The 24996-nt window shown below is 42.7% G+C and overlaps 1 protein-coding gene across 1 annotated transcript in view; it reads left to right on the forward strand.

Moving 5' to 3' along the window:
• The window catches only part of scrib (scribble planar cell polarity protein), a 64228-nt gene that overhangs the window by 1310 nt on the left and 37922 nt on the right, over positions 1-24996 (forward strand). The window contains 1 exon segment of the mRNA XM_051411350.1: positions 23244-23361. Within this exon segment, the coding sequence (XP_051267310.1) occupies positions 23244-23361 (118 nt within the window).

Raw genomic sequence — 24996 nt, forward strand, 5'->3', positions numbered from 1 at the left:
AAATGGGTTTGGTCATTCTGCCCCGGAAGGCTCTCTGATGGTAAGATAATGAATGCAAAAAGTGCCTCCTGTTTCAGCCATGCATTACAGACTACATACGTGGAGAATAGTATGTCAACAGTGTCTTTAACAATGTCACAATCAGCTCCATACTTCAGTTATATTTACAGCCTTAATTAACTTTAGTACAAGATAATAAAGAGTGAAGATGGCTGGATGAGGGTGATGCTTTATAGTCTGTTAAGAGCAGTGTTTTACCGGCTACAGTGTGGATATGCTTCATGTTCAGAGGGACTAATCCGGACCAAAACAGCTGGCACACAACATGTAGCCTGTAGTATTGGCATCAGTGGCCAGTTGGATTGGATGCGTGTGGGAAGGCATGTGTGGAATGAATTGCAACGCTGTCCCCACCCACACTCCCACTATTCGACATATGACAAAAGTTCTCTTTGCAACGGTTTATTTTAAGGGGAGCAGGATTGTTGTCGGTCTGTATTCCCACCGTAGCTTTACCCCAGAGCCTTGGGACAAAGCACTTGTTCGACTTTCTCCTTGTTTTATTCAGTTCAAGGCATTGTTCATTATGTGACAAGGCTCGGGCTGTGATTGTGACGGAGCAGGGAGCTCTCAAAAGTAGACATTGTCAGTCTCTCACTTCATGGCTGTAGCTCGGCGGTGTAAAGGACAAGTGGCACATTCACTAATGATGATTGTTAACAAGTCAAGGTCAACAGAGGCTGAAGTGTTGACAGAGGTAACGCCTATTACTGTGCCTTCTGAGAATCATAAACAATATAACTTTTTGGTTCATTTTCATGGATGTTTTTTGAACAATCCCTTTGACATGTGTTAGTTTTTACACATAGCAGTACTTATTTTAGATCAGCCCTTTTCTGAGTTAGTTTGATAAAAGATGGCCCTTGTGCACAACCACTCTGCGGACACAAACTTGGCTCTTTCCTTCCCTGTTTTGGCACAGATGGACAGAGAGCTATTCATAAAGACATACACGCATTAGTTGCTGAATATTTTGGCCTGATTGGGGCTTACCTGCAGACAGGTTTTTCTCCTCTTAGTTCATACCCCTCAGACATCCATAGTGTACTCGGTTCATGGACCTTGAAATACAGAGTGACGGATTCACCCAAATATTCCAGTGCAGGCAGTTAACCGACAGTCTCTCTGTGTGGTGCTGGCTTCAACCAGGAGACATAAATGCGTGGTGACAGAATGTCTCGTGTGGTTGCGGTGAATGCGTAGCGTGCAGACACAAAGCATATGGGCCCTCTCTGGTCCCCAGAGTCAGCGGGGCTTCAGCGAGGGAGCAGTGTGAGAGGTCAGGCCCATACAGGGTTGGCGAACAAGGGCACTGACTGTATGATGAATGGCATTACCATAATGAGCTCATAAGCGAGTAAGAGTCTGCCGTTTATCCATTTGTGTGCCCCTTCCCAGCCACTTGTGTATTCAAGTCAGAGATGAGTTTGTGTACTTCTCTTTGGCTTTCTTCAGTCGTTTTTTACTCATATGTTCACCCCGTGCATCCGTGAATGAGTCTGCCTGTCAATGGAAACCACGAGGATGAACTGCGGCAGGCTTATTGGCTGCACCACCATGTACAGTATGTGTCTTAGATGGAGAATAATCGGCTCAGAGGTGACACCTTTACAAACTGTCACTTCGTTAAAGGAGGGCTGCAGACTGTCCCGGGACTGCGTTAGTTCCTCTAATGTGAATTTATCCGTACAGTAACAGTTTGAAAACAGTCAAAATACGACATAATCAATACAGCCATTCAATTATTTTAAACAGGAAACTGAGAACTTGTACTAAATTAATGAACAGTAAAACAATAGTGAGGTGTAGAGGTATTTAGTGTGGTGCAGCTAGGGGTGTAAAGGTCTAGCCCGTGTCGGTAGGGCTTTAACATAGTGAACAGATGGAGATTTAGACGTCAGTTTCTTAAGTTTGCTGTGACTCACCCCCCACCGCACACGCTAACCCAGTCTTAGATTATTCTCTCTGCGTAGTGATGTCTCCATTTGCCACATCAAGAAGATTGTAAGTTTGTAAAACAAAAAAAAAGAAAAGAAAGTTGAAAAGAATGACTGTTTTAGGGCAAGCTCTTATCCAGGCAGTGATTATAGTACGTGAATGGTAGCATCAAGTATGACTTATCTGACTGGAATGAGTTTAGAGAACCTGTTAAGTAGGCAGCTGGTCAGGAATTCCCCTCATGCCCATACATCCATCCTTAGCCCTTAATGCAGCTCTGTTTTCTAATGGCACAAAAAGTAATCTAGTGTAGTCTGTAATGGGTCTTTTGTTTTGGTGTTAAGACATTCACTTGTGAGTTTTAAAGTAGTTAAAAAAAGGAGACCTGTTGATATTTAAAGCTTCACAGCAGAAATAGAAAAAAGCCTTGATCACTTATTTATATATTGAAAAACAATTAATTCTCAGACCGTTGTTTCTTGTGCGTGTAATGTCTTTCTGTTAGTTATTGGAGAATTGATTGTGATAGTCGGGTTAAAAGTGCATGCCCCGCAATCCCCATTTCCTTATACTTATTCTGTGTTTTCAGCAGGGAAATGTGCACTAAAGTAATCTGAATTTCTTTTTGCTGCTTTGACAAAATAGCCCTTCCCCAAAGATCATGTTGAGGAAGAGGGAATTATCTTTTTAGCCATTCTCAAGTCCCATGACAGGTTACAAAGAAGTCCATTCACAAGTCCAATTGCCTCTCTTCCCCCCCTCATATCCAATGTCATGGCTCTTTGTGTTTCTTGTGTGCACTGCATTGCCCCTGACCAGACGTACATTAAGTCTGCAAGCTTATCATGACTCAAACGATCACTTTTTGAGATTTGTTAGGTCAGTTACACCTGCTGAAAAGAGGAACCAGGTGAGTTGCAGGTGCAGTAGGCAGCAGCACCAGTAACGGCTCTAACACAGGTACACAGTAGAGGGTATCTACTCGTTCTTGGCATTGCTTTTCCTTTGTTGAAATAGGGAACAAATCCTTGATGGGTGTGTCCCCATCAGACTTTGCAAAACAGGTTTTAAGCATGTTCCCAGTATTATTACCTAATAGGTACACTAGATATGTTACAGTACGGATTTCCTGCCTTGACACTTGCCACAACCAGAAATATGAGAACTGTTGCATCCAATAAATGGGCTGTGAGGAAATCGACAATTGCTATCTGCAAGTTTGTAAATTACTGATTGTTCTTTCCATAAAGTTACACTAACAAACGGAAGTCAGGTTACTGCGTGAGAAGGGGAAATGCAAAGGGTAGATATTTGTTGTGTAAATAAAAGGGAAGTATATATGCATGATAAATAGGAAGGATGACTGCGCAGTCTTTTTATTCCCCAGCTGTCACCAGTACCCCTCGGTGTGTGTGTGTGTGTGTGTGTGCTCACAGATCTGTGGCTAAAAGGCAGATTAGGGCTTCACCCGGCCGTGAAAATGCCCCTCAGCACCTCAGTTTTGACCCCCCTGCTTCATACACGTTAGTGCGTCTGTGTACGCTTCCTCCGGGATCTGCTTTTCTGCCATTTGGATCTCTTTTGGAGCACATAAATGCTCTGATAAAAATCTAAGTGCTTTTCTCTTGAGTCCCTAATGTATATTCAGCCACGGGTCAGACGAATCCCAAATTAGGCCCCTTCACTCAGTTCTTGCTTATAGTGAATTGGTCCACCATTGTTTACCAAAGCTTGAATTGTCAAGTGTTTTATTTTATGTGTCTTTTGTTTTATAAGTCTTTATTATTGTCTTATGGAAAATTGAAAAATGGCTTGGTCTAATTTAGAATAAATGTTGCTCCACCCTAATTAAAGTGTGAGAGATTTAAAGCCAAAAGTTTGGTGCTCACTGAAGTTTGGTTTTAAAAATCTAGGACATATACTCTTCACATTGTGTCCTTACAGTGTACTATTGAGTTCTGCAATCCGTCTCCCCTCCCTCAGTTTCCAGTTAACTCTACAGGAGAGCCCTGGTTTGTCTCTCCCCAGCGACTGGCTGAACTAGGCTAGGACCAAAGATAAATTACACCTGCCACTGGCCTCTCTGCGGTAAAACCACATCGTTCCTCTGGCTCAGCTCTTTCTCACTATTCTGCTCTCCTCTTTCCTGCATTGGTGAAGCCAGAGGTACTATTCTTCACCAAGTTTAAATGGATCAAAAGTATGATTTATCATGTGAATGTTTTTGTTTTCATGTCTCAGGCCAGACTATAATATTTCCCCAGTTTGTGGCTGTAATTACCCTCCCCCCACCCGCACTGTAAAGATCCACATACATGAGGAAAAACAGTGAAGTCAAGTTGCAAGAAAAAAACTACTTTTGTAATCCCACAACCCCCCCTCCCCTCCCACACAGGGTTGGGGTGTATCACAGTGCCTGGAAAGTGAAAGAGATCCAGAGCTGGTGAAGAAATAGCAATGTGAGAGATCTGAGATTCTTTTTTATGCGAGCACATTCAGCAGGTTTCTTTGTCTGAGCTGATGACCAGCTGGTCTCACATCCTGCCTGCCCCCTCCCCCAATCTGGTGGGACAGAGGGGTAATGGGAGGTGTGTGTTAGTGTGAGTGAGAGAGTGAGTATGTAGTGTTAGTGGGGGATGTATTTTATTCCGGAGATGGATTAACAGGAGAAGAAGGGGGGGGCTCTGGCACCTACACTGGAGGAAGTGATCAGGGAACTGAGCGCCACTGATCCCCGGTCCTGTGGGACTTTTGGTGTTGGGGCCATCCATCCATCCATGAACACCAGAGTCTGGGCTGACATGCAGTGTCAGGTGGGAAAGAAGCAGCCAGAGAAGTTGTCACAGAGCTACCAGCCGGTCCCCCTGGAGACTTCTGCACAGCGTAGATGGATCTTCTGCTTTGCTCTGTTCTGACAGGCACACAAACCCTCTCTCCTTCCCTCCCTTTCACTTTGAGAAATCAGGGCATTCTTCCTGGGAAATGGCAGCAATGTTAACTGGATAATGTCAAACCTACAGTGCAAAACACACAGCTGCTATAAGGCCGATGTGGAAAGACAGCCACCTTTAGTATTTTTGATGTAAAGTCGCACATCAGTAGTTGCAAGGTGAATGTAGACATGCCGCGCTGCATCTGTTTATGCCACTGACCTATTTGTCAATGTCAGTGCCCCTGAAATGCAGCATTTATTTTATTCTTGCTCCAGAATACAATCCCTGCTTGGTGCATCCCATCATCAATAAATCAACAACAATTTAATTTATGTTAATTGTTTCAAGTCATTTCTAAAACAAATATCAGCTCCTCTAATGTAAATATTTGCTGATTCTCTTTGTCATATGATTGTAAATTGAATACTTTTTGGGATTTTGGACTGTTGAGTGGACAAAACCAGCTATTTGAATCCTTTGGGCACTCAGTTTTAGAACGTGTGACACGCATTTTTCACCTTTTTTTTTTTTTTTTTTTTTACATTTTAAGGAATAAATTAACAGTTACAAACACAAGTTGGCAGAACATTATAGACTGGAAAGAATCATTGTTTGCAAACCAACTTGAGGTAGAGATACACTGCTCTACAGCTCACAGTCCCATTAATAAAAGGTTATTTCCACTCTATGTGGTCTTGTCGACTTTCAGTACAGTAGCATTTCCTGTTGGAGCTTCGGCTGTCACATGACATGCGTCCAATGATTGCCCGCTTCTCTTTCGTCAGTGTGGTTTGAACCTACACTCTGGCCTTGGACACCAGCCTCAAAGGTAAACAAGGAGGCAAAGCTCTGGTGAATAATTGATGGCTGTGGTGGTGGTGGCAGCTGTTTGCGATAGGGGAGTGTCTGTGGCTGGGCTGCATGCCCTGCTGGAGCACTGTGATAGGACGGGAGCTCTGTTGGCTACAGACATTAAATACACACAGACAAGATGTGCAAAGTGACGCCATTTTCTCCATTTTTGTCCCACTGTATTTATGTGTTGATTTCATCCTCTCAGCAGCCAGTTTAGAAACCTCAGACATAAAGGGCACTATGTCCAGGGAGTGGCACACTTAAATCCTTATTATAAACACACGTAAACTGAAATGCAAAGCATGAAGCAAACTTTATTGTGCGTCAGATGGGCAGAGCTGAATCAGCGTTGTCATTTTACGGCCACAACTAACTTGTGAATTATGATGTAGTAAAATGTCTGGAACTAGTGAAACGTCCTCAATACAGGTCCAAAGTAGTTTTGTATTTTTGACCAACAGTCAAATATCCAATTCACTCTACAATAAGATAAAGAAAAATACAAAATCCTCATATAATTGACATCTGTTTTTGACATTTATTATATATTATATGTAGTAGGCTTTCAGCATAAAGATTTAACTTTAAATGAGAACCAAATCACAAAACTACTACACTTCTTTGTACTCAGAATTACACAGCACTCTACAGGTAAGGTCCTGGAAACAAAATACAGTAATATTTGCTTACTGTCAGTAAGGCTCAGTAAACACAGACAAACTTGTCAGCCAGTGATAAGTGGCTAGTATGACATTGCTTATTTCCCAACCTGTTAGCAGTACAGTGTGAGTTCATCTTGTGCCAGATGTTTATTCTGCTTGAGTAAACTGTCTGTCTGCTGCAGTTGCACATTCTCAACAGGTTTATGTTTTGGCTACAGACTCAATTGCGACTGCTGCCATCGATCAACACCCGAAAGTTTGGAGTGGTTAAATTCAGCAGTGACATTTCCTTGGGATAGGGATGCTGTTTCTGGACCTTTTTGATCGTACAGAAGCTCGGGATCTCCACTCTCAGTCGCACAAATGGTCCTTTGAGGCTAATCTGTCAGGGTGCTGATGTCCCTGTGGGGGGAAAAGGTCGCCCGGAATGGCATTAAAACCAACCACAAACAAATGCTGCCCTTTATCTGCTGACCACACACGGCCATTGAAGGGCCTCTATCTATCACTCTGAAACCTGATAGCTCTTCCATCCTTGCTTTCTATACCAGTGGCTTTGGATGGAATCACCGTCTGTCACCTTCAGCTCTCTTATCTCCATCCAATTTAGTATTTACAGTAGTAGTAGCAGGAAGAAGCAGTGATTTACCACTTTACACAAATGCTGTTGTAATACGTATTCAGTAGTATTAGTGCGAACTGGAATTTAACTATCAACCACTTTATCTGCACAACAGCTACCACAACAGAGCTGCTCTGCTTTTATATGTGTTTTGAAACAGGTGGTCAGTTCAGAATGACTGTCCCAGAGGCAGAGCTGCTTCAGGGCCCACACAAAGCCCTGGTTTTGTTTTGTTGTTCTGTGTTTTTCTGTGTTTTTCTCTCAGTCACAGTCTAGGTTCGGGCCTGTCTGATTTGTTGACGCGCATGTTTTTCTTGTTGATGCCTTCTTGTTGGGAGCGTCTCTCTGAGCAGGAAGTGGGAATAATCAAGTGAACCGTGGAATGCCCTGTTTTTGTGAGAACATGTCCATTCTGGACATTGTTTCCTGGAACATTTAGGAAACTTTAAGTCCAGGCATAAAAACAGGAGGTTTGAGAAAAATCTGCTTATGTTTTATTGTTGTTTACTCCTCCTCCTAGTGCAGCACTGTTTCTGTAGTATTCTCTGCCCTTCCGTCTCTCTCGCATACACACTCACACACTCACAGCGTCTCTGAGCGATAGAGTTTATGATAAGTGATGTAAAGTATCTTGTTTCTCTGTAATCTCACAAGATGTGGCACCAACCCGTGAAGGAATGTTAAACCCCAAGAGCTCAAGAGTCATGATAAAGGAGTGCAGTGATACACTTGTGGCTGCAGCAGTGTTTACTACTACAATGGCAGCGTGTGCGCCACTTGAATACTCTTCACTTGACTCACTCTGTCACTGCCTGTCATCTACAGGGCTCCAGAGTGCAAACATTTGGTTCCAATTGGGGAATATTTTTCTCCCAACCCAGCCAATTCTGATTGATGATTGTCGCCAAACTGCGATGTTGTGCATTTCTGAATAGCAAAAATGTGTTGTGCTCCATTGAGAACTGCTGTCTCTCTGCTTTCATACTTCATAACTTCTATGGTGTTAATGAACAATATATCAGCCTTCACACCCCAAAGCATAAATTACTGAGTTAAATCTTAACAAGGTCACAGTGGAAGCACGAATGTGTGTTTTGAATGTGCACAAAAAATAAATATCTGATGCTAAAATGTATCTTATCTTGACCATTAACTAATCTGCAAATATATATATATATATATATATATTATATAAAATATTTTAAATGTGCAATAATCTGTGATAATGAGAGCATGCTTCTGGGTTGTGTTGAAGCTATTCACATGTAACCATCCATGCTTTTTCCGCACACTGAGAAACAAATTATCTTTCAGTGTATGTACAGTATTTACCTGCTGACTAGTAAAATACAAATGTGTGTACTTCCTATAGCAGTGTTTTGAGTTTTGACTGAATAATCATTTACAACCTATCTAAACTGCTTTGTCTCTGTGTGTCTGCTTCTCTTCCTTTTATTGATCACACTAATGATTTTGCCCACCATTAGCCAGTATCACTCAAAGACTTGTTATAGAAACATGTTTGTTTTGTCTTATATGGCAGGAAATTGCTATGTGTTATTTGATTATGATGTCGGCATAGACTGCATTCTGCTTAGGGTGTATCTTCAGCTGTAATGCCTAAACTGATCAGTGTTTTTAGTCCACGGATAAATCCACTGGTACAGATTTTATATTTATATAAGGGTTTTATTTGGCTTTTATCATATTTGTCTTCATCTTAAATCTCTCTGTAAAAGCATGTTTTTCCTCCATAATAGAATAAATTACAAAACCTCCTGGAAGTTTTTAAACATTTTTAATGATTTAAGGGTGAGATCTTTTTAAAGATCGAAAGGGACAGCTGTTTTAACATGAATTTGCTTCTGTGCATATCAGTTTGTCTTATTTAAAGGGATTTTGGCAGAGCATTGTCTTTATGAATATCAGTTTTTATCTATATCCACAATGTAACTCATATGATGTGAAGACAAAACAATATAATTTATAGATTTAATCTGATGCATGATATCTTTGTATTTGCAGTGTGACAGAGAAGGATGTTTTCTGTCCATTTTAAATTGAAATAAAGCAATTAGGCTCTAAAGATTAATGCATTATAAATAATAGTAATTTCAATATTGTACAGAATAATTCAGCCTCTCTTCCCGAAGCCCCGCTACAATCACAAACTGGCAGATATGAATGAAATCTGGATTTATTCTCCCCAAGCGACACAGCTGCGTAAAAGTAGAAAGAAAACATTTGGCCAGCATGTAAATTGCTTTATGAGGGAGTCGCCAGGACAATATATTGTTGCTATTACTAAAATTGTAAGTGGGTCAGGGCCACCTGTGTGGAATAAAATGTCTATAGTTCTCATTTGGGAGCATCTTTTTCAGATGTGTCAGACTTGGAATTTAACAATGATACATAGTCATGGTTGCTTAATTGGTTACTGAGCAAACACAATATAACGCAGGTTCACTGTGTGGGTTGTGCCACATGACCAGTTTTAGGTTTCTAATAGAGGTGCAGATGGGTGAATGTTTGTGTGTATGACAGAGAGAATAGATGAGAGAGGTCAATAGGAAACACAGCAGGGTTCTTTGGAGACAACAAAAGCAGGACGCACGCATTTATGTGTCATGCTCATGCCAGTGATGAATAACAAACAAAGCAGTCACAGGTCCGTAGAAAAGAAGATGGCAGCATCACACACTGTCCTGTGTGTGTGTGTGTGTGTGTGTGTGTGTCTGTGTGTGTGTGTGTGTGCGTGTGTGTGCGCGCTAGCGTGTCTGTCAGTTGGCCCCCCGAGCACATCTATTCATCTCCAGTGCAGCAAGAATGCCCTCGTTTTCTGCTTGCCATCTTTTTCTTTTTGTTTTGGCCTCAGCACTTAACCCTTTCCTTTGCCTTTTTCCTTGCGTTGATGTCTCTGCCTTTAAGTCAGTTGACATGGTCACAACAGAGCAGCAAATCTGATGACCAATTCAGCAAGTGTTGACAGTCAGGGCATTGTTTATAGTGAAAGGTCAGTTATTTTAACTTGAGGAATTCACAATCAACTCTTTGTGTTCATTCTCTTTGCTTTATTATCCCACTAGGCAGCTTTCTAATAATATTTATTTCCATCACTGTTGTTTGAGAGTTCAGTCAAACGTCATTTAACCATGATTACGTCCAGAAAATATAAGTCTATTCAGCTTTGGGCTGTTTTGTACTCTTTAATTCAAAAACACTGCATCACTTTACTCCTGTTTTGATCAACTTAATGTCATACGGGGCATTTTAACTTGAACCTTCTCTTAATAATGGTTTTGCTTAAGTATGAAACATTTGGGGAGAGTGCTGGGCTTGGTGTTCTCTGTGTAATTAACTCAGCATAGCTGTGTTTGCGCTGCAGCACGTGACATCCGAGGAAACTCAGGCATGCCTGGAATCTCCAGGAGTTTGTCCTGCCCTCTGGAAGCTTCACTGACTCCTCTTTCGTTCACACATTTGAACTTTACTCATGTCACATTCCTGTTGGTGAAGCCCACACACAGGCACTATACTTAGACAAACACTGAAGCATGCCATGCATGATACACATGCACATCTTGCTTCAGTTTAAATTCTCAAGCTAATCAAGCTTCATTTCAGCCTCCCTTTGTTAAATATGAGTTTCCCACTCATTCTAACAGTGTTTTAATTAAGCTAGTCCATTTAACGTCTGGGACTAAAAACACAAATGGGAATACTGTGAAGGAGCTCAGCTGAAAGATGGCAGAAGACACCTCAGCAGCACTTCTGCAGTGAATTGCCTGTTGACGTCTCAGAATAGAAATGCCAAAGATATGTTTGAGGGAGTTTAGAAACAGGGATGCCATTTCAGAGTATGCCTTGAATTTCTCAACTTGAGAGGGCACCTTTCTTCTTCACTTCGCCTATTGTTTGATTTATTTCCATTTGCAGTTCTCAAAAAACTACTGCATTAATGTAATAAGAAAAATTATATATGTTTGAATTATAAGTTTAAATGTTGGGATTCTGGTGCACAGCTTCCCCTTTTTAGTTGTATTAGCTTTAACCTCATAAATACATAATCACTGAGATAACTTCTTCAACTCTTTTCACCTCTTCGCCCTCTGCAGGCTGACACTTTGTCATATCAGCTGCAAGTTGTCACCTTTTGTAACTCATGGATTTAAGCAGAACCTTTTTGTCTTTCCTATTATCTACAACCGACAACTCCCCAATGAATCAGATTGCCCTCACCTGATCACTATGTATTTTCTTGCATGTCTGATAACAAGGTGTTGCAGACTGCAGGATGAATGCTCGAGCAAAGGCTGCAGAGTATGTGTAGTCAGGGGTTAGTCTGTGAACAGTGATAGCGTATGTGTGACATTTGCTGCAGCTCAGCAGTTCGGCTCTTTTGAGCACAGGAACATGTCAGGTAAGGTCAAGGAGAAGTACAGATTGAGTGTACATCTACAATGTTTGATTGGACTCTTACCCATTGTCAGACAAGGGACATGGCATGCTGGCAAAGGTACAAAATGTGCTATCTGTGCTCTAAAGTACAGTGTGATTCTTTTCATGTTTCCCCGTAGTGTATTTTTAGACCTGCTATCACAAACCAGGTTCATGACGTTGGCCGTGTAGAAGAGCAGGGTTTCAGACAGCCATAGGGGGGATCAGCATGTGCTCGCCTATGGGCTTAGGGCCAGTGTTTTGGTTGTTCCTGACGTTGATCCTCTCTGGAGTCGTGTGGGAGGGGTGTACAGACAACTCTGTAATTATGCTGTCTCCATGACATATTAATGGGGTTTGGCTTGTAACCTTAAGTAATGGCATCCTTGCATCTTGTATTGAAGATAGGCGCGTGTGCTAAAGTGTTGAGTGCTCTTTTGGCCCGGTGTTTATAAATTCACAACACAGAAACGAAGTGATAACATACATAAAACTAGATTATATCACAGTAATGGTTCTGCTTGTGATGATACAGTGCTGATGTTCAGATACCATATTTTATCTTTGAGCACCCAAGGCTTAGTTTTCATTTTGCTGTCAGTCGAGCGTCACTAGGGAGGTTTCTGCTTCCTTGTTTCCTTGGTAAACTCATTGAACAAACGCCTGTCTCCAAGGTAATACATCTCCCAGGGCCAGTGGCTTGCCTGATGCGGGCTTGCATTTACCCGGTGTTGTCAGGGAGAGACACCAGATGGGCTGGGGCTTCCCTGTCACTGCAGACCTACTGTACCTCTGTGTGTGCACAGAGGCCCTGGTGATTGCTGTTCCAAATCTGCTTGCAACACCGCAACCTTGGCCTCTGCCCGAGCCAAGCGCATCATACAGAGGCAGAGAAGAAGAGCAGACCTGGTTGTCAAAGCCGCACTTTGTCCTTGGGCTCTGAAAAACTACAGCAACAAGACACTTTATGGCAACACCTAAAGTGGAGCAGTTATTTTTCCACAGGGGCTCGGATGCTAGATCGGTGAACTACATAGAGATGATTTTGTGCTGCTTATCTGGACCACTTATTGAAGTTTGTGTTGTAGGATTATATGATTTTCTGATGATCTGTACCAACAACACTACAAATTCAAAAGCTCAGATCTCTAAATATTATGATCGTGTCTAAACACCCCATGCCTTTAAAAACAAGCTACATGCCGTAGATTAAGAAGGTTAGCTGAATTATTTGTATTCTGTTGCCATTTGGTGGCGTGGAAGTAGAACATTGTCCTCCAACTTTGACCCTTTTATCAAAAACAGAGAGGGAGGAGGAGGGGGCAACGTTTAATCCAGATTTGTTGGATCCGAAACTGACAGATGTTTGTCAGCCCATGTTTATGCAGCACAGTGCTGGTTGTTGATACCACCTGATACTGTTATTCATCCCAGCCCCATGATTGAATCACAAAATTATTGGGATCTGTTAAAGCTGACCACTGAGTTCACTGTCACCTAGGGCTGCACAATATGGTTAAAAATACAAAATAATATTGCGATATTTTGACAGATATCATTCACAATTAGTGGAAATTATCATTTTTGCATCACAATTTTAATTTTTACTGAAAAAGACAATTAAAATCATGAAGATTTGTTGGGGTCTGTACCAAATATACATGTTTTCTTACTGTTGGACAACAAGATCTGTAGGCCAGAGCATTGCTGCAGCAGTACAGTACTTCATTATAACGCTGTTTTATCACACATTTTACCTTTAAAAAAAAAAAAGATTACAGCATCTGCATCTTGGATGTTGCGCTTGGCCATACTGCAATTTCAATAATATTTCAATTAATTGTGCAGCCCTACTCTCGCTGTAGTATAACCCAATGGTAATTCAACACTAGCTATTAGAATACCAAGTCATTATCAATCCTTGTCATCAGACTCTCTCGCCATTCAGTCTGTACGCTGAGACTTAAAGGAATGCTCTGATAAATTTTCTGTGAATAATGACCATTGTACAGTGTGTCAGAACTTGGCAGCCTTAAATCTTACTTGTTAGAAAAGTATGTTGCCAAAACCCGCTAAATGTCACTATAATAAATGTACTTGGCAGCCTGTTAGTTTACCTTCCCAGGTCAACCAAATATTAACATTGTAAGGGAAAAACTAGTGAGACTATGGTTCGTAGCTGTCTGTTTCCATGTTGGTTTCAAACAGTCAGAGAACATTCCTGAGAGAGAAATATAAAGATGGAGACCTGTGAAGCCCGCTGCATGAGGGAGCACGCCAAGACCGTTACGGGAAAACGATAGACACCGAGCCACATGATCCTGTGAGGGAGGCCACAACCTGGACACATACAATGCATCAATTGTACTGAGGCTGCTTGTGCACTCACAACACACACACATACACACACACAAGCACTTTCAGTCAGTTTTTCTAAGGTAATACACGCAACATATAGTCCCTGTAGTAAAAGAAGCTTCATGCAGGCATCGAGAAGTTGAGGTATCATATATTGTATGGGATTGTACGTGGGGACCAGATCCTCTATTTCTGCCTGAGAGTCTTGAAACGAAAGTCTGAGTTAAGTGTTTCAGTTCTAACCACGACAAGCACCTCAGCCCCGTCTTTGTTTTCCTGTACGTCCTATATGTATGCATTTCCTCCCCAGAGCCTGTTCGATTCCCATTTGCGCTGCATCAAACTGCTGTCGAGCCAAAGTGCTCCTCTTGCTGTTGCTAATGTGTTTGATCATGTTTTGACAGTATAGTAACCAGCCAGCAAATTACTTGTATATACAATCCCCGGGCCATGCGTGCCAGAGGCCCTGGTTGCCATGTTGGCCCCCTGCTGCACCGCTTCACTTTGGGACAAACGAAGAGCTGGCAGGCAGGCAGGCAGGCATGCAGCACATACCGGATCCAGCCCATCCAGGAAAGAGCCAAACGTCCTCTGTGTACTATAAACAATAGGACTTCTGGTTTTGTGTCATGTTTGTGGGAACACAGAAAGAGAATGAGCAATCATGTGATGGAATCAGGGAGGCGGGAGTGGAGGTGGATGGCCTCCTCTACAGTTTTCTGATGTCCCTGTGAACTCATTCATTCCTGCTGTGTGAGAGCATAGCCGGAGAATTTCAGGCCATTAGTTCAACTGAACAGCAAAGTCTGAATGGGCGTTTGCCTGACCATTAATCTGTCAGCCAAAACAAAACTTGAGGTCCATCCCTTTGTGTTCACTCTATGGTCACGATGTGTTCAGTGACTTTCCAGACACCTGCAGAACCAGTCATCATTTACATTCCCAGGCAGGGTTGGTGTTTAGTATGCTGCACCCTCCTCGCTTTTAGGTTTGGTTCATAACTAGCACCCCCAACATGGCTGCACAATCATTCTCTCTAGCAGATTGTAGTTTCATGTCGTTATATTGTTTCCTGCTTTCTCTAATGTATAAGTGGGAGGTTGTCAATAACAGTCTATTGATTATCTTTTTAAGTGTTCTAATTGTTGTAGTCAAGTAGGAGATGGGCTTCATGAAACATGAAACGGGAGCAAACTGTAATCAGGTGTAAGAGCACTGAAAAGCTCAAGTTCAAGTCTTTCAGCCTGGCTGCTGCTTTGAATTTGGTTTGGATTGCAAATCTGCACTTGGACTCATTGCTAACTCCCTTTCTCGCTGTCTTTTTGTGTGTTTGTGTTAATCAAGTTATGCACATGGTGATCCAGGACTGGCGGTGCAAGCTTTCCTATCAGGGTGGTGGTTTTAGTAACCAAAGCAGTGATTAGCCCACCAATACGGCAACAGTGGAGGGATTACATGTCTATTTTTAAAATGCTGACTGGAAATCGCTTTACTGCACCAAGCAACCATTCTTTGTTACAGAAAGCATAACCAAGAGTGCAGCATGTCACATTATTATGAATTTGTTTGTAAATATAGTTTATTTTACTTGAACTACCTCCACTTGTGCTTAAAAACTTAAGAAAGGTATAGATTTGTAAAACACCTAGTGTAGTAGAGTGTGAGTGGAGGAGCCTCTTAGGCACACAATGTCATGTCCACCTGTTCTCTCTCAATCTTTTCCTTCAGCCCTCTGGAGTCTACATCAACATCAAGACACAAGTGCGATATCGGCTTTCTATTTATTTTGTAATGTGCGTTGACAGCTGTCAAATAGGAATCTATAAGCTGGATATTCTAGGCTGCACATTTGGCTGCATTCAGGCAGGATTCACTGATACAACCCAACAAAACTCAACAGCATTCCCAGGAGGCAAAGGGAGAAAGGCTTGTGTTGTCACTGTGGTTGTTTATTAACCATATTGACTTTGGAAGAAGTTTTTTGGCACCAGCAGTAGGTTAGTAGGAACATTATCTGGCTGTGCTGTATTTTCAGCGGGTTGTTTGAGGTGTTAATCGTTGGCCACATTGTCTGCGTTTCAGTCCGTTTGCCTTGAATCGAGAGTTCCCTCTTTTCCTGACCAGTTCTTGTTTTCCTCAACAAAAATATTTCCAGGCCTCCCTGTGTTTATCTAGTCAAGGATGCTGTAAGGCAGCCAACATATACAAGTTCCCTCACATACACGCAGTCATAAATACACATACATAAACTGTGTACATGTACAGCCCCCGGGTCCAAACCCTTTTCAGCTAGGACCATTCATTCCTCACTGACTCACACTCACTAAAGAGAACATGGCATCACAGCCAGGCAGTATGTCTAGAGGGCAGGCAGAATAAGAGAGTACTATTTATGTCACTCTGTTGTCCCTAGGTACTACAAGTGTATTAGTTGTGGATGCAAATTTAAGGCCCATTGGGTGAGGCAGGAATGAGTCTTAAAACCCAGGAACGAGTTAGCATTTCTGCTCCTCAGGCCCCCTTACCTCAAGTTGAGTTCTGTGGTTAAAGAAAAAGTTTAAGATATTCTAACTCAAACTTTAAAACATGTGTATTTTAATTACACTATTTAAATAAAAGTTTAGTGTTGGTGTCGTTGAAGTCATGCGACCGTGTTGTAGTTTGTTTACAGCCTAACAGTAGTTTCTGACTTCATAAAAGTGGTGTTCATTTGTGAAGATTATCTTGCTACACTGAGCATTTAGGTATCATAAACCTTCGATTGCCACAGAGCTTATTTTCTGCAATGATACAAAATCCAAGCGAAAAATCCCCTTTTTGTTGAAGGAACCGAGGCGAGTTCCAGGTTCGCCTACAAAAAACGTCACCCATGCAGCACACTACGGGGATTCAACAGTAAATGAATCATTAAAGCCTATAAAATATAATGTACTTCATTTGCAAGGTAGGCTTCATTTAAACAATTTAGATGTGCTCAGCTGCTGAAATCACAAAGGTGGAACATGCGTGAAGAGCTTGAAGGAAATGTCATGAAGGCTTTTTTTTATTGTGCCGTTTTCAAAGTTGATCTTATCATCCAGGAACTCTCCGAATTGTGGCTTTTATCTCCCCACAGTGTCTCATTGTCAGAGCTGGGTTTGGCTGCTGTAGTTTCTAATGTGTAGCGATGGGCTCCGACGCTGCCGGGCCTGACTTTCTGTATTTGCTCATCGCACAGATCAAAGCCATCCAGGACAGGTGTAAGTAGATAGGAGTTCGCTTGGCTGTCAATCATATCGGCCTCACCACACCCTACTCTCTGTGTGGCCTGCTGAGGGACTGGAGCCGGATAAGGGTAGTCACAGCTGAAAGTACCACTTAAGTGAAACACAAACACTCACACGCATAGACACAGTGTTTTATAGTGGCACACAAATTCAATTAAATGCAAATATGTATGCACATACATGCTTACTTTTCTTTATGTGCAATCATGTGGGAAGCTATGCTGTCTTAAATGAAACACACCATAGATGCAGTTCAGCAGTGTAGTGCTTGTAGTGAGTTTGGATGTTCTTGTGTTTTTTCTCAAACACACCTGAGCTGCAAGCAACAGAGCCAGAGTGTGTAGGAGAGGGTGGGTGAGGGCAGAGGAAGTGGGATGTAGGTTTATAGTTGTGGGTGGGATGCTTGTAATGTTGGACTGATGTGTTTCAGGTTTTCACATGAGGCCAGTGGGAGCTTGTACTTGTACGCTGCATATGGGCCACAGTGGCCCAGACTAAGCCACATTAATGACAGTCTGTTGAGTTGGTGCGTGTTTTGATTAATGGATGACATTATTCATCTGTTAGAGAGAAGGTCAGTGAGTCTATAGTCTGTTGAGATAATTTGTTGGTCAGTGGCTGAAATCTCTGTCCCCATTAGGGGTGCAGAGTGTCCAGAGCACTGTGGGAATCCATTGTTTACCCTCTATTCTTCATTAATAATCCACCGTCACTCCCTTTCTCTCAGCTATCTCCTCTCTACTTCGCACACAATCTTCCTTTTCTTCTATGCACTGTTCTGCCCACTCGCCTTCTCTATCCTTCTTAGTCATTCCTGCCTTTTGTTATCCTTTGCTACATTCCTCTTTCAAGTCTTCATCCTTCCATTTCCAGCCCCCTCTCTCTTCTCCGTGGTGCCCTCTCGGACAATGGAGGAATCCCCTGGCTGGGCTGCAGGGAAGGGGGGCAGCGGGAGCTGCCCTGTGACTGACAGCCCTGTGTGGGGCTGGCTGCTTGGCCTTTGTCCTTCTGCCAAGGAAAATGGAGGGAACCCAGAGAGGTGGAGCAATGAAGAGAGCAGTGGGAAGAAGGAGGAGGGGATGGGGACCAGTTAGGTTGTCATTCATTTTGTAGAAGTTTTGGTAACTGGGTTTCAAACAGCGCTCTGCAGGGGAAGAGGCCAAGCAACAGAGCAGCGTCAGCCTGTGTTGCTCCATTAGCATTGGCCTCGAAATGACTGAGCCTGTAGTCTTGCTGGTGCTTTTAACTTCACATAAAGTGCACTGAAGATATTAAGTTTAGTAAAAGGAGGAGGGCTGATTCGTAATGCAGAGCTGTCTTGTGTCTGTGGTCACTCATGTCCTGAGTTTATACCACAATAATAACTGCAGCTATCTATAGAAACGAGGGTGCAGTAATGAGGCTTACCATTCGAGTGACCGACCAAGTTACTCAGTCAACCAAATCCTCTCCGCTTTTTATTTCCCCGGATATTGAAAGAGTCCAGGCCAGCACAAAAGCATGCGCTCTCCCCTCCCCTCTCTTTGAGCCCTTCACCCCAGTAGTGTGTGTAGATTGTCTGCATTGTGAGGGAATTGATATTGGGAAGAGTGGGGACATGCAGACTAGGCCGACTGGGCAGATTTGGCACAAGATTAAGAGGCGCTGGAATGTGTGAAAAGGAATTCCACTTACAGAGGAAAGGAAGTGTGTTAGAGTAAAAACCGAAAGACGAGGGGTTATGGGAAGAATAGACGAGGGGTTTAGTGATGGTATGTAGTTTAACTTCCTCTATCTAGCATACTTGGAGATGTGTGGGTCCATTGATTAAATGCCTCTGTAGGCGAGCTGAGACCTGATCAAGTTGGTTCAGCCCTTTTTGTTTTTGTTTCTCAACTCTTCGTCTCTGCAGAGAGTACACCCGTAGTTTTAAACAATGAACCTGGCCTTACTTGAATGATTTAGGAAAAACATGGAGTTGAGTGTCTGGGGTTTCTCTATGGTCTCTTGCACATTAAATGCACCCAGTAAGAGGAAGGTTGAATTAGTTTGTGTGTGGGTGTGTGTGTGGAGCAGGAGGAGCCTGTTCTGTCTGTGGTCTGATGGCATGATTGGAGGGAAACTGTAAGCTAAATGGAGTCAGTTGACAGGAACACTGCAGCCTCTGTGAACATCAGGCTTCAGCTCACTGCACCTACAGTGAAAACGTTACTCACACACAGAACATACAGTTTACTCACATGTCTGACAAACACACACACTTCTTGGGTACATTTTAATTAGTTTATGTGGAGTGATGTGAGGCCCGCAAACATCAATATTCAACCCTGTGAATTTACAGTCTCTTCCAACGCACATAAACACACTCGTAAACACCCACCGACGCTAATATACATGAACACACAAATATGCATGTTAACGTACTGCTCTATCCCCAGGCACACACACATGCTGAGTCCTACTGTAGCCACAGTTCTTGGGAACCTAAAGCAAAGTAAAACTAAGACTCTGTAAACAGTAGTGTGTGCTGACTTAAAGACCTACAGCACTGGGTCTTCTCTCTCGTGAGTTTCTGCACATTGCACAAGCATAGCATACATACAAACACACATCCTGAGGCACATTAACACACACTTGAGTGGAATATAAGCTAAACAGGGCGATGCCGATAAGACAAAGCAGAGCATTTTACGATGCTCCACACACTCACTGTGCCTCTCGTCTTATACACACACACACATTGCTCTCTGTCAAAGGTTGCTCATGGGTGACGGGGCTTCACTCACTGTATAATAATGAGGGATATCTCAAATAAGTACCTGCACCACAGAACCCATTTCACACTAGCTTAAGTTGGGCACATTGTGGATGTTTCACATACTCAGTCCTCCCTGTGTGAAACCTTATCATAGTCCAGCAGAATATGTGCAGCTGTGTCTGGTCTCATAGCTGTCTTAACCACCATTAATGTAAGTTACCTAATACTTTCCTTTTATGCAATTCAGAAGAGTTTAAGAGGGAACATGGCTGCAGGCTTGACTCACGTTGGCACATAAAATCTGACGTTTGAGTTGCCGAAGGTGTTCTTAAAATTGGCATCAACAATTGAAGCACATAAATAGAGAGCGCAGACTAGCCCAGTCTTCTGTGATATTCAAATCTACAAGCACAACTACTATGTATAACCACTATATAGATCAATATATATACTAATATATGAATATATGTCTGCATTACAATTGAGTATTTTGTATCCGCCTTCTGGATCCGCTCCAATTTAATGGGTTCTTCCTTGGCCCAGGCTACACTCTTCCACCAAGTTTCATGTAAAGCGGACCAGTATTTTTTCCATAATCCTGCTGACAGACAAACAAACAGCACTATAAACATATCCTCCTTTGCAAAGGTAATAATCTGATGGTGGTTTGCAAATGGGTTGTGCTTACTGGTAGGTCGCTATAACTGCTCTTGAGACCCCACACTGCCCTCTGCTGACATGGTTATCATTTACCCTCCTCCACTCGCACTCCTCTCTGCTCCACTGTACTAAATCCTCCCTGTTTACAGCTTCACTCCCTTCCTTAAGCAAACAACTCTCACAAGGGCTCTCATTAAAACATCCCAGTTGCACAGTTATAAAGGAAACGTAGCATACTGGGTCTCACCAACGTGTGTCCTCACTGGTTACACACACATACACACACACACACACACACACACACAAGCAGAGTCCTGTAAAAGCTGCCTGAGTGACTGAGCAGACTGCTGTGGTTCACTAATACAATGAAGAGACAGTGGCGGTACACTAAATCCCACTGCTCCCATTTGTTATTCCAATTGACCCATTGACCCGTATAACACTGCTGGTTCTCCATTGTTTAATTTGAAAGTACACCAGTCGGTGGGAAACAGCACGGGCATCAAATCCAGTTTTCATTGATAAAATTTGTTATTGACTGTTCTAAACAAAGAAGAGATTTAATACATGTCACTCTTATATAAAATGTCAGTATTTGATTGGAGACGTAAAGCTGGTCTGCACAGCATCACTGTTGTTTGCTAGGAAAACAGCGACGGGTCTGTCTGCGAGCGGCCTCTCAGGAGTGAATGGCCATCTTTGTGAGTGTTCATAACTACTTGTTCACAGACATGATTGCATTACTGTCCAGCTTTCTCCTCATCACTGATCGAGCTCTGGATGATATCACAAAGAATGCACTGATGCAAAAGCTTTTATTAGGTGATTGGTTTAGCCTGGAAGGAAGAACTGTCCATTAGCAGTAATATGGCGTTGCAAACTTTGGTATGAGAGTACTGCCTCGCCGTGGGAAGAAAAACATGACGCCTCGTCAGCATTTGTTGGCATTTAACATATATTGTTTTGAAGTGTGTTCTTGTATCTGCAGCATGAGTCTTCAGGTGTGTGTGTTTTTCAGCTCGCTGTTTCCCTGAGAGACTTTCAGTCTACGAGTGTCACCTGTTCTGCCAGCCAGGGTTGTCTACCCTCCTGGGGGCCGGTTCCCATCTGGGCTCAGTCACGTGGTCGCCCACAGCTCCTGTTTCCTGTTCCTGTCATCTGATACCTGTCACCTGGTACTCAGGGAGCCAACACCCTCTTTGTCTCTCTCTGGCTCCGTCCTTTCCTGTACTCCTGTCCCCCCCCCGATTTCACTCTCCATCAGGCGTGGACGCTAGTATGAACTACCAGGCAAATGTTGGGAAATTTTGGGAAAGTACTGACAAGCTCTGTCTCGCACTGCCAGCAAACCATGAGCTGATTCTGGGAAAAGAAACCTTGTTGCTGTAGCCACCTCCCCATCCAAAGACAATACACATAACTAGTTAAAAGCAGGAAATGTCTGTCATCGAGGAACAAGAGTCGAGTTGAACTGCAGCATTCTTCTCTTTGGCAGCGTAATTGTAGAGCTGTCTCCCAGTATGTTGTACTGAGTGTGTAGAGTGTGTGTGTGCATTCACACTTAAGTCAAGCAGAAACATGACAATTCAGATCAAAGAAGGTTTTCTGTTATCTGATTTTACAACAGGTTTATGCAACAGGAAACAGGAGTGTAACAGCGCTACATTAGTTTGAAAAAGTAAATACCGGTGACACGGAGGAGCAAGAATTTTGAAATTGTCTAGTATATTAATCTCTGGTAATTGACACACAAGGCTTGTTTTCAGCAGCGGGCCTTGCCGACAGCCTGAGGTTTAATTTGAATTAAGGTTTAGGCTCCAAGCTTGCAGACGTCTGTGCACTCTATGTTCAGAAAGCATCCCTGAATAATGAGTTTATACAAATTCCTACCCAAGAAAGCCCATGTCGGCAAGTTTCTCAAGAGTCTTCCTCCCTTACTCTGAAGAGTTGACTGGCTTTTGACAGAGCAGACAGTGGGTCCTCTGTGGGCTGCAGAACCAGGGACTGATTGAGGGGTTAATAACTGCATAGTTTTGGCCTTACTGTTGCTGTTCCCTGCCAGCTTGTCTTGTCTGTCCATCTTAACAGCAGATGACACACAGAAACGCACACAACGTGGCTGGCGGAGGAATGTTTCTGAAAGCTGTGCTGTCCAACAACCAGGCTCTTGTGAAAGCACTTGGCATGGCCACAGCCGCAGCACTCTCCTCAGCGATGCTATCGAAAGCCACTTTGTTTGGCTGGCGTTGCCATGGCGAGGAGGAGTTTTCGGGAATATGACGATGGAATGTTTTTAAACTGGTTCTTGAGGGCCCTCATTTGAATAGACAGGATGGTTTGTGTGTGTGGTTGTGGTTAAAGCAGAGAGAAACGTCTGCAACATTTGAAACATTATTCAGTTGATTGAATCGATATACAAATTATATTGATTATCGATTCATCCTTTTTAGTAATTTTTCAAACAAAAATGTGACTATCTGCTGCCTTTGTCTTGTCTTTGGACTGTTTGTCTGCCCAAAAAAAGCCATTTGAAACACTTCGGGCTCTGGGAACTTAGACGAGCATTACTCATTAAGCATTTGCAGTGTGGTAAATCAGATAACATCACTTCTGTTTATGGTTTATAGATTTGATTGTTGAACATTGACCCACAGTGCATCTTCAAAAGTATTTGATGTTCTGTTTTGTTTAACACATTATCATGTGTCTCCACAGCCTTTCTTCAGACTACTGAACCTCCGGAAGCTCGGCCTGAGTGACAATGAGATCCAGAGACTCCCTCCTGAGGTGGCTAACTTCATGCAGCTGGTGGAACTGGACATCTCCAGAAACGGTACATGAAACACATACACAAGTTCACTGTGCAGTTGTGTCGGTTGCTCTACGCGCTCTGCTTGTTAGACCACCCATTAACACACAATTACTTCAATGACGCGTTTAACATAACCTTCCGCTCTTGTCTAGACCAACCCCAACAACACAAAACAACAAGGGTGGCTATGTCTGTAAACATGATATCTGCCATGTGGTCTTAAGCAGTGGGGGCATAGCCAAATCTGTGTGAGAATAAACATACTAGCAGCAGCCATTAGATAAATATTAGCTGGCCCTCTTTGCCAGATTGTACAGTCTACCCTAAGGCACAGCAGACATTCATACATTAATTTCTGTTCACTTGGAAAATCCATATAAGACGAGAAAAGAAAGAAATTCAGCACCACAATGTAGCCAAAGGTAATATTTCATACTTGATAGAGAGACGTTTAATTTGGGATGAAATATCTGCAACTCATCACCTGAGAGAGACACACACACACACACACACACACACACACACACACACACACACACACACACACACACACACACACACACACACACACACACACACACACACACACACACACAAAAATATGCCCTCTCTGTGTCCTTGCGTGCTGCACACTGTTCACTGATACTCCGCGGCCGGAAGGGCCTATATGGTAGATATTAGACATCTGCTCTGCTACACACTGCATCAAGTGCTGTAGGAACAGTGTGCAGTGGCCTGTAAGGGCCTTTCCCATCTGTCTGCCTGTCTGCTCCTGCTGCAGGACAGTGCTGAGCCAGATAAGCGTCATAGGCTGCTTGGCTCAGTAGGGATTTCTTAACCTGCACCTGCAGGATCCAGTAGTAGTTATTTACCTAGTTATTTAAGTTATTTACCTGGTCAGGTCAGTAGGTTGCATTTCTTCTTGTGCCTTATGCAGTATATCTACACCAGACATAAGGTTAAGCTGACTTTGTGTCTTTAGCATTTTAAGCTATTTGTTATTGTACAAACTAATATGCGGTAAGACGCAGTCATCCACCTGCCTTGCAATGAGTGAGTTAAGAAGCAATCTATTTTACACCAAAATGAACCATTGCTTTTATGCTACAAGCAATATGTTTCTTTGCCCTTGCAGTACAATATACCTATTATCACACAAATCTGACTACTTTTCTGCATAGTTTGAAAATGTGGTGGGACTTTGAAAGACAGAAGAGAGTCAAAATAGATTAACGGTTGTATAATTAAAGACGCCTTAACCCATCCATCTGTAAATGTATATGTTTTATCTTTGTCTCACAAATATGTTTCCCTTTAATCTCCCTTAATTTTTGCATTTTACCATACATGGGAACACCACTCCATTAAGACTGAGTACATAGCAATAAATGCATTATTGTTCTTTAAATTTTACTTGATGGGGTGAAAATAAAGATGTAATATTACACATTGACCAAATCCTCCATGGTACAACTTCCATCTCTTTCTGTCTCATTTCTCCCTTCTATTTCTCTCACTTGCCTGCTCCCAGCCATCTGGTTGTTATTACAAGGAACTTAAAATGATTTGCTCCATAGAATAAGACCCCCACACCCCCCCTGCACTCTACATCTGTGTGTCCATGGTGCTGACTCCTGTCTCCCCCCACCTCCTCTT

Source organism: Dicentrarchus labrax, unplaced genomic scaffold, assembly GCF_905237075.1.
Source record: "Dicentrarchus labrax unplaced genomic scaffold, dlabrax2021, whole genome shotgun sequence".
NCBI classification, from domain to species: Eukaryota; Metazoa; Chordata; class Actinopteri; family Moronidae; genus Dicentrarchus; species Dicentrarchus labrax.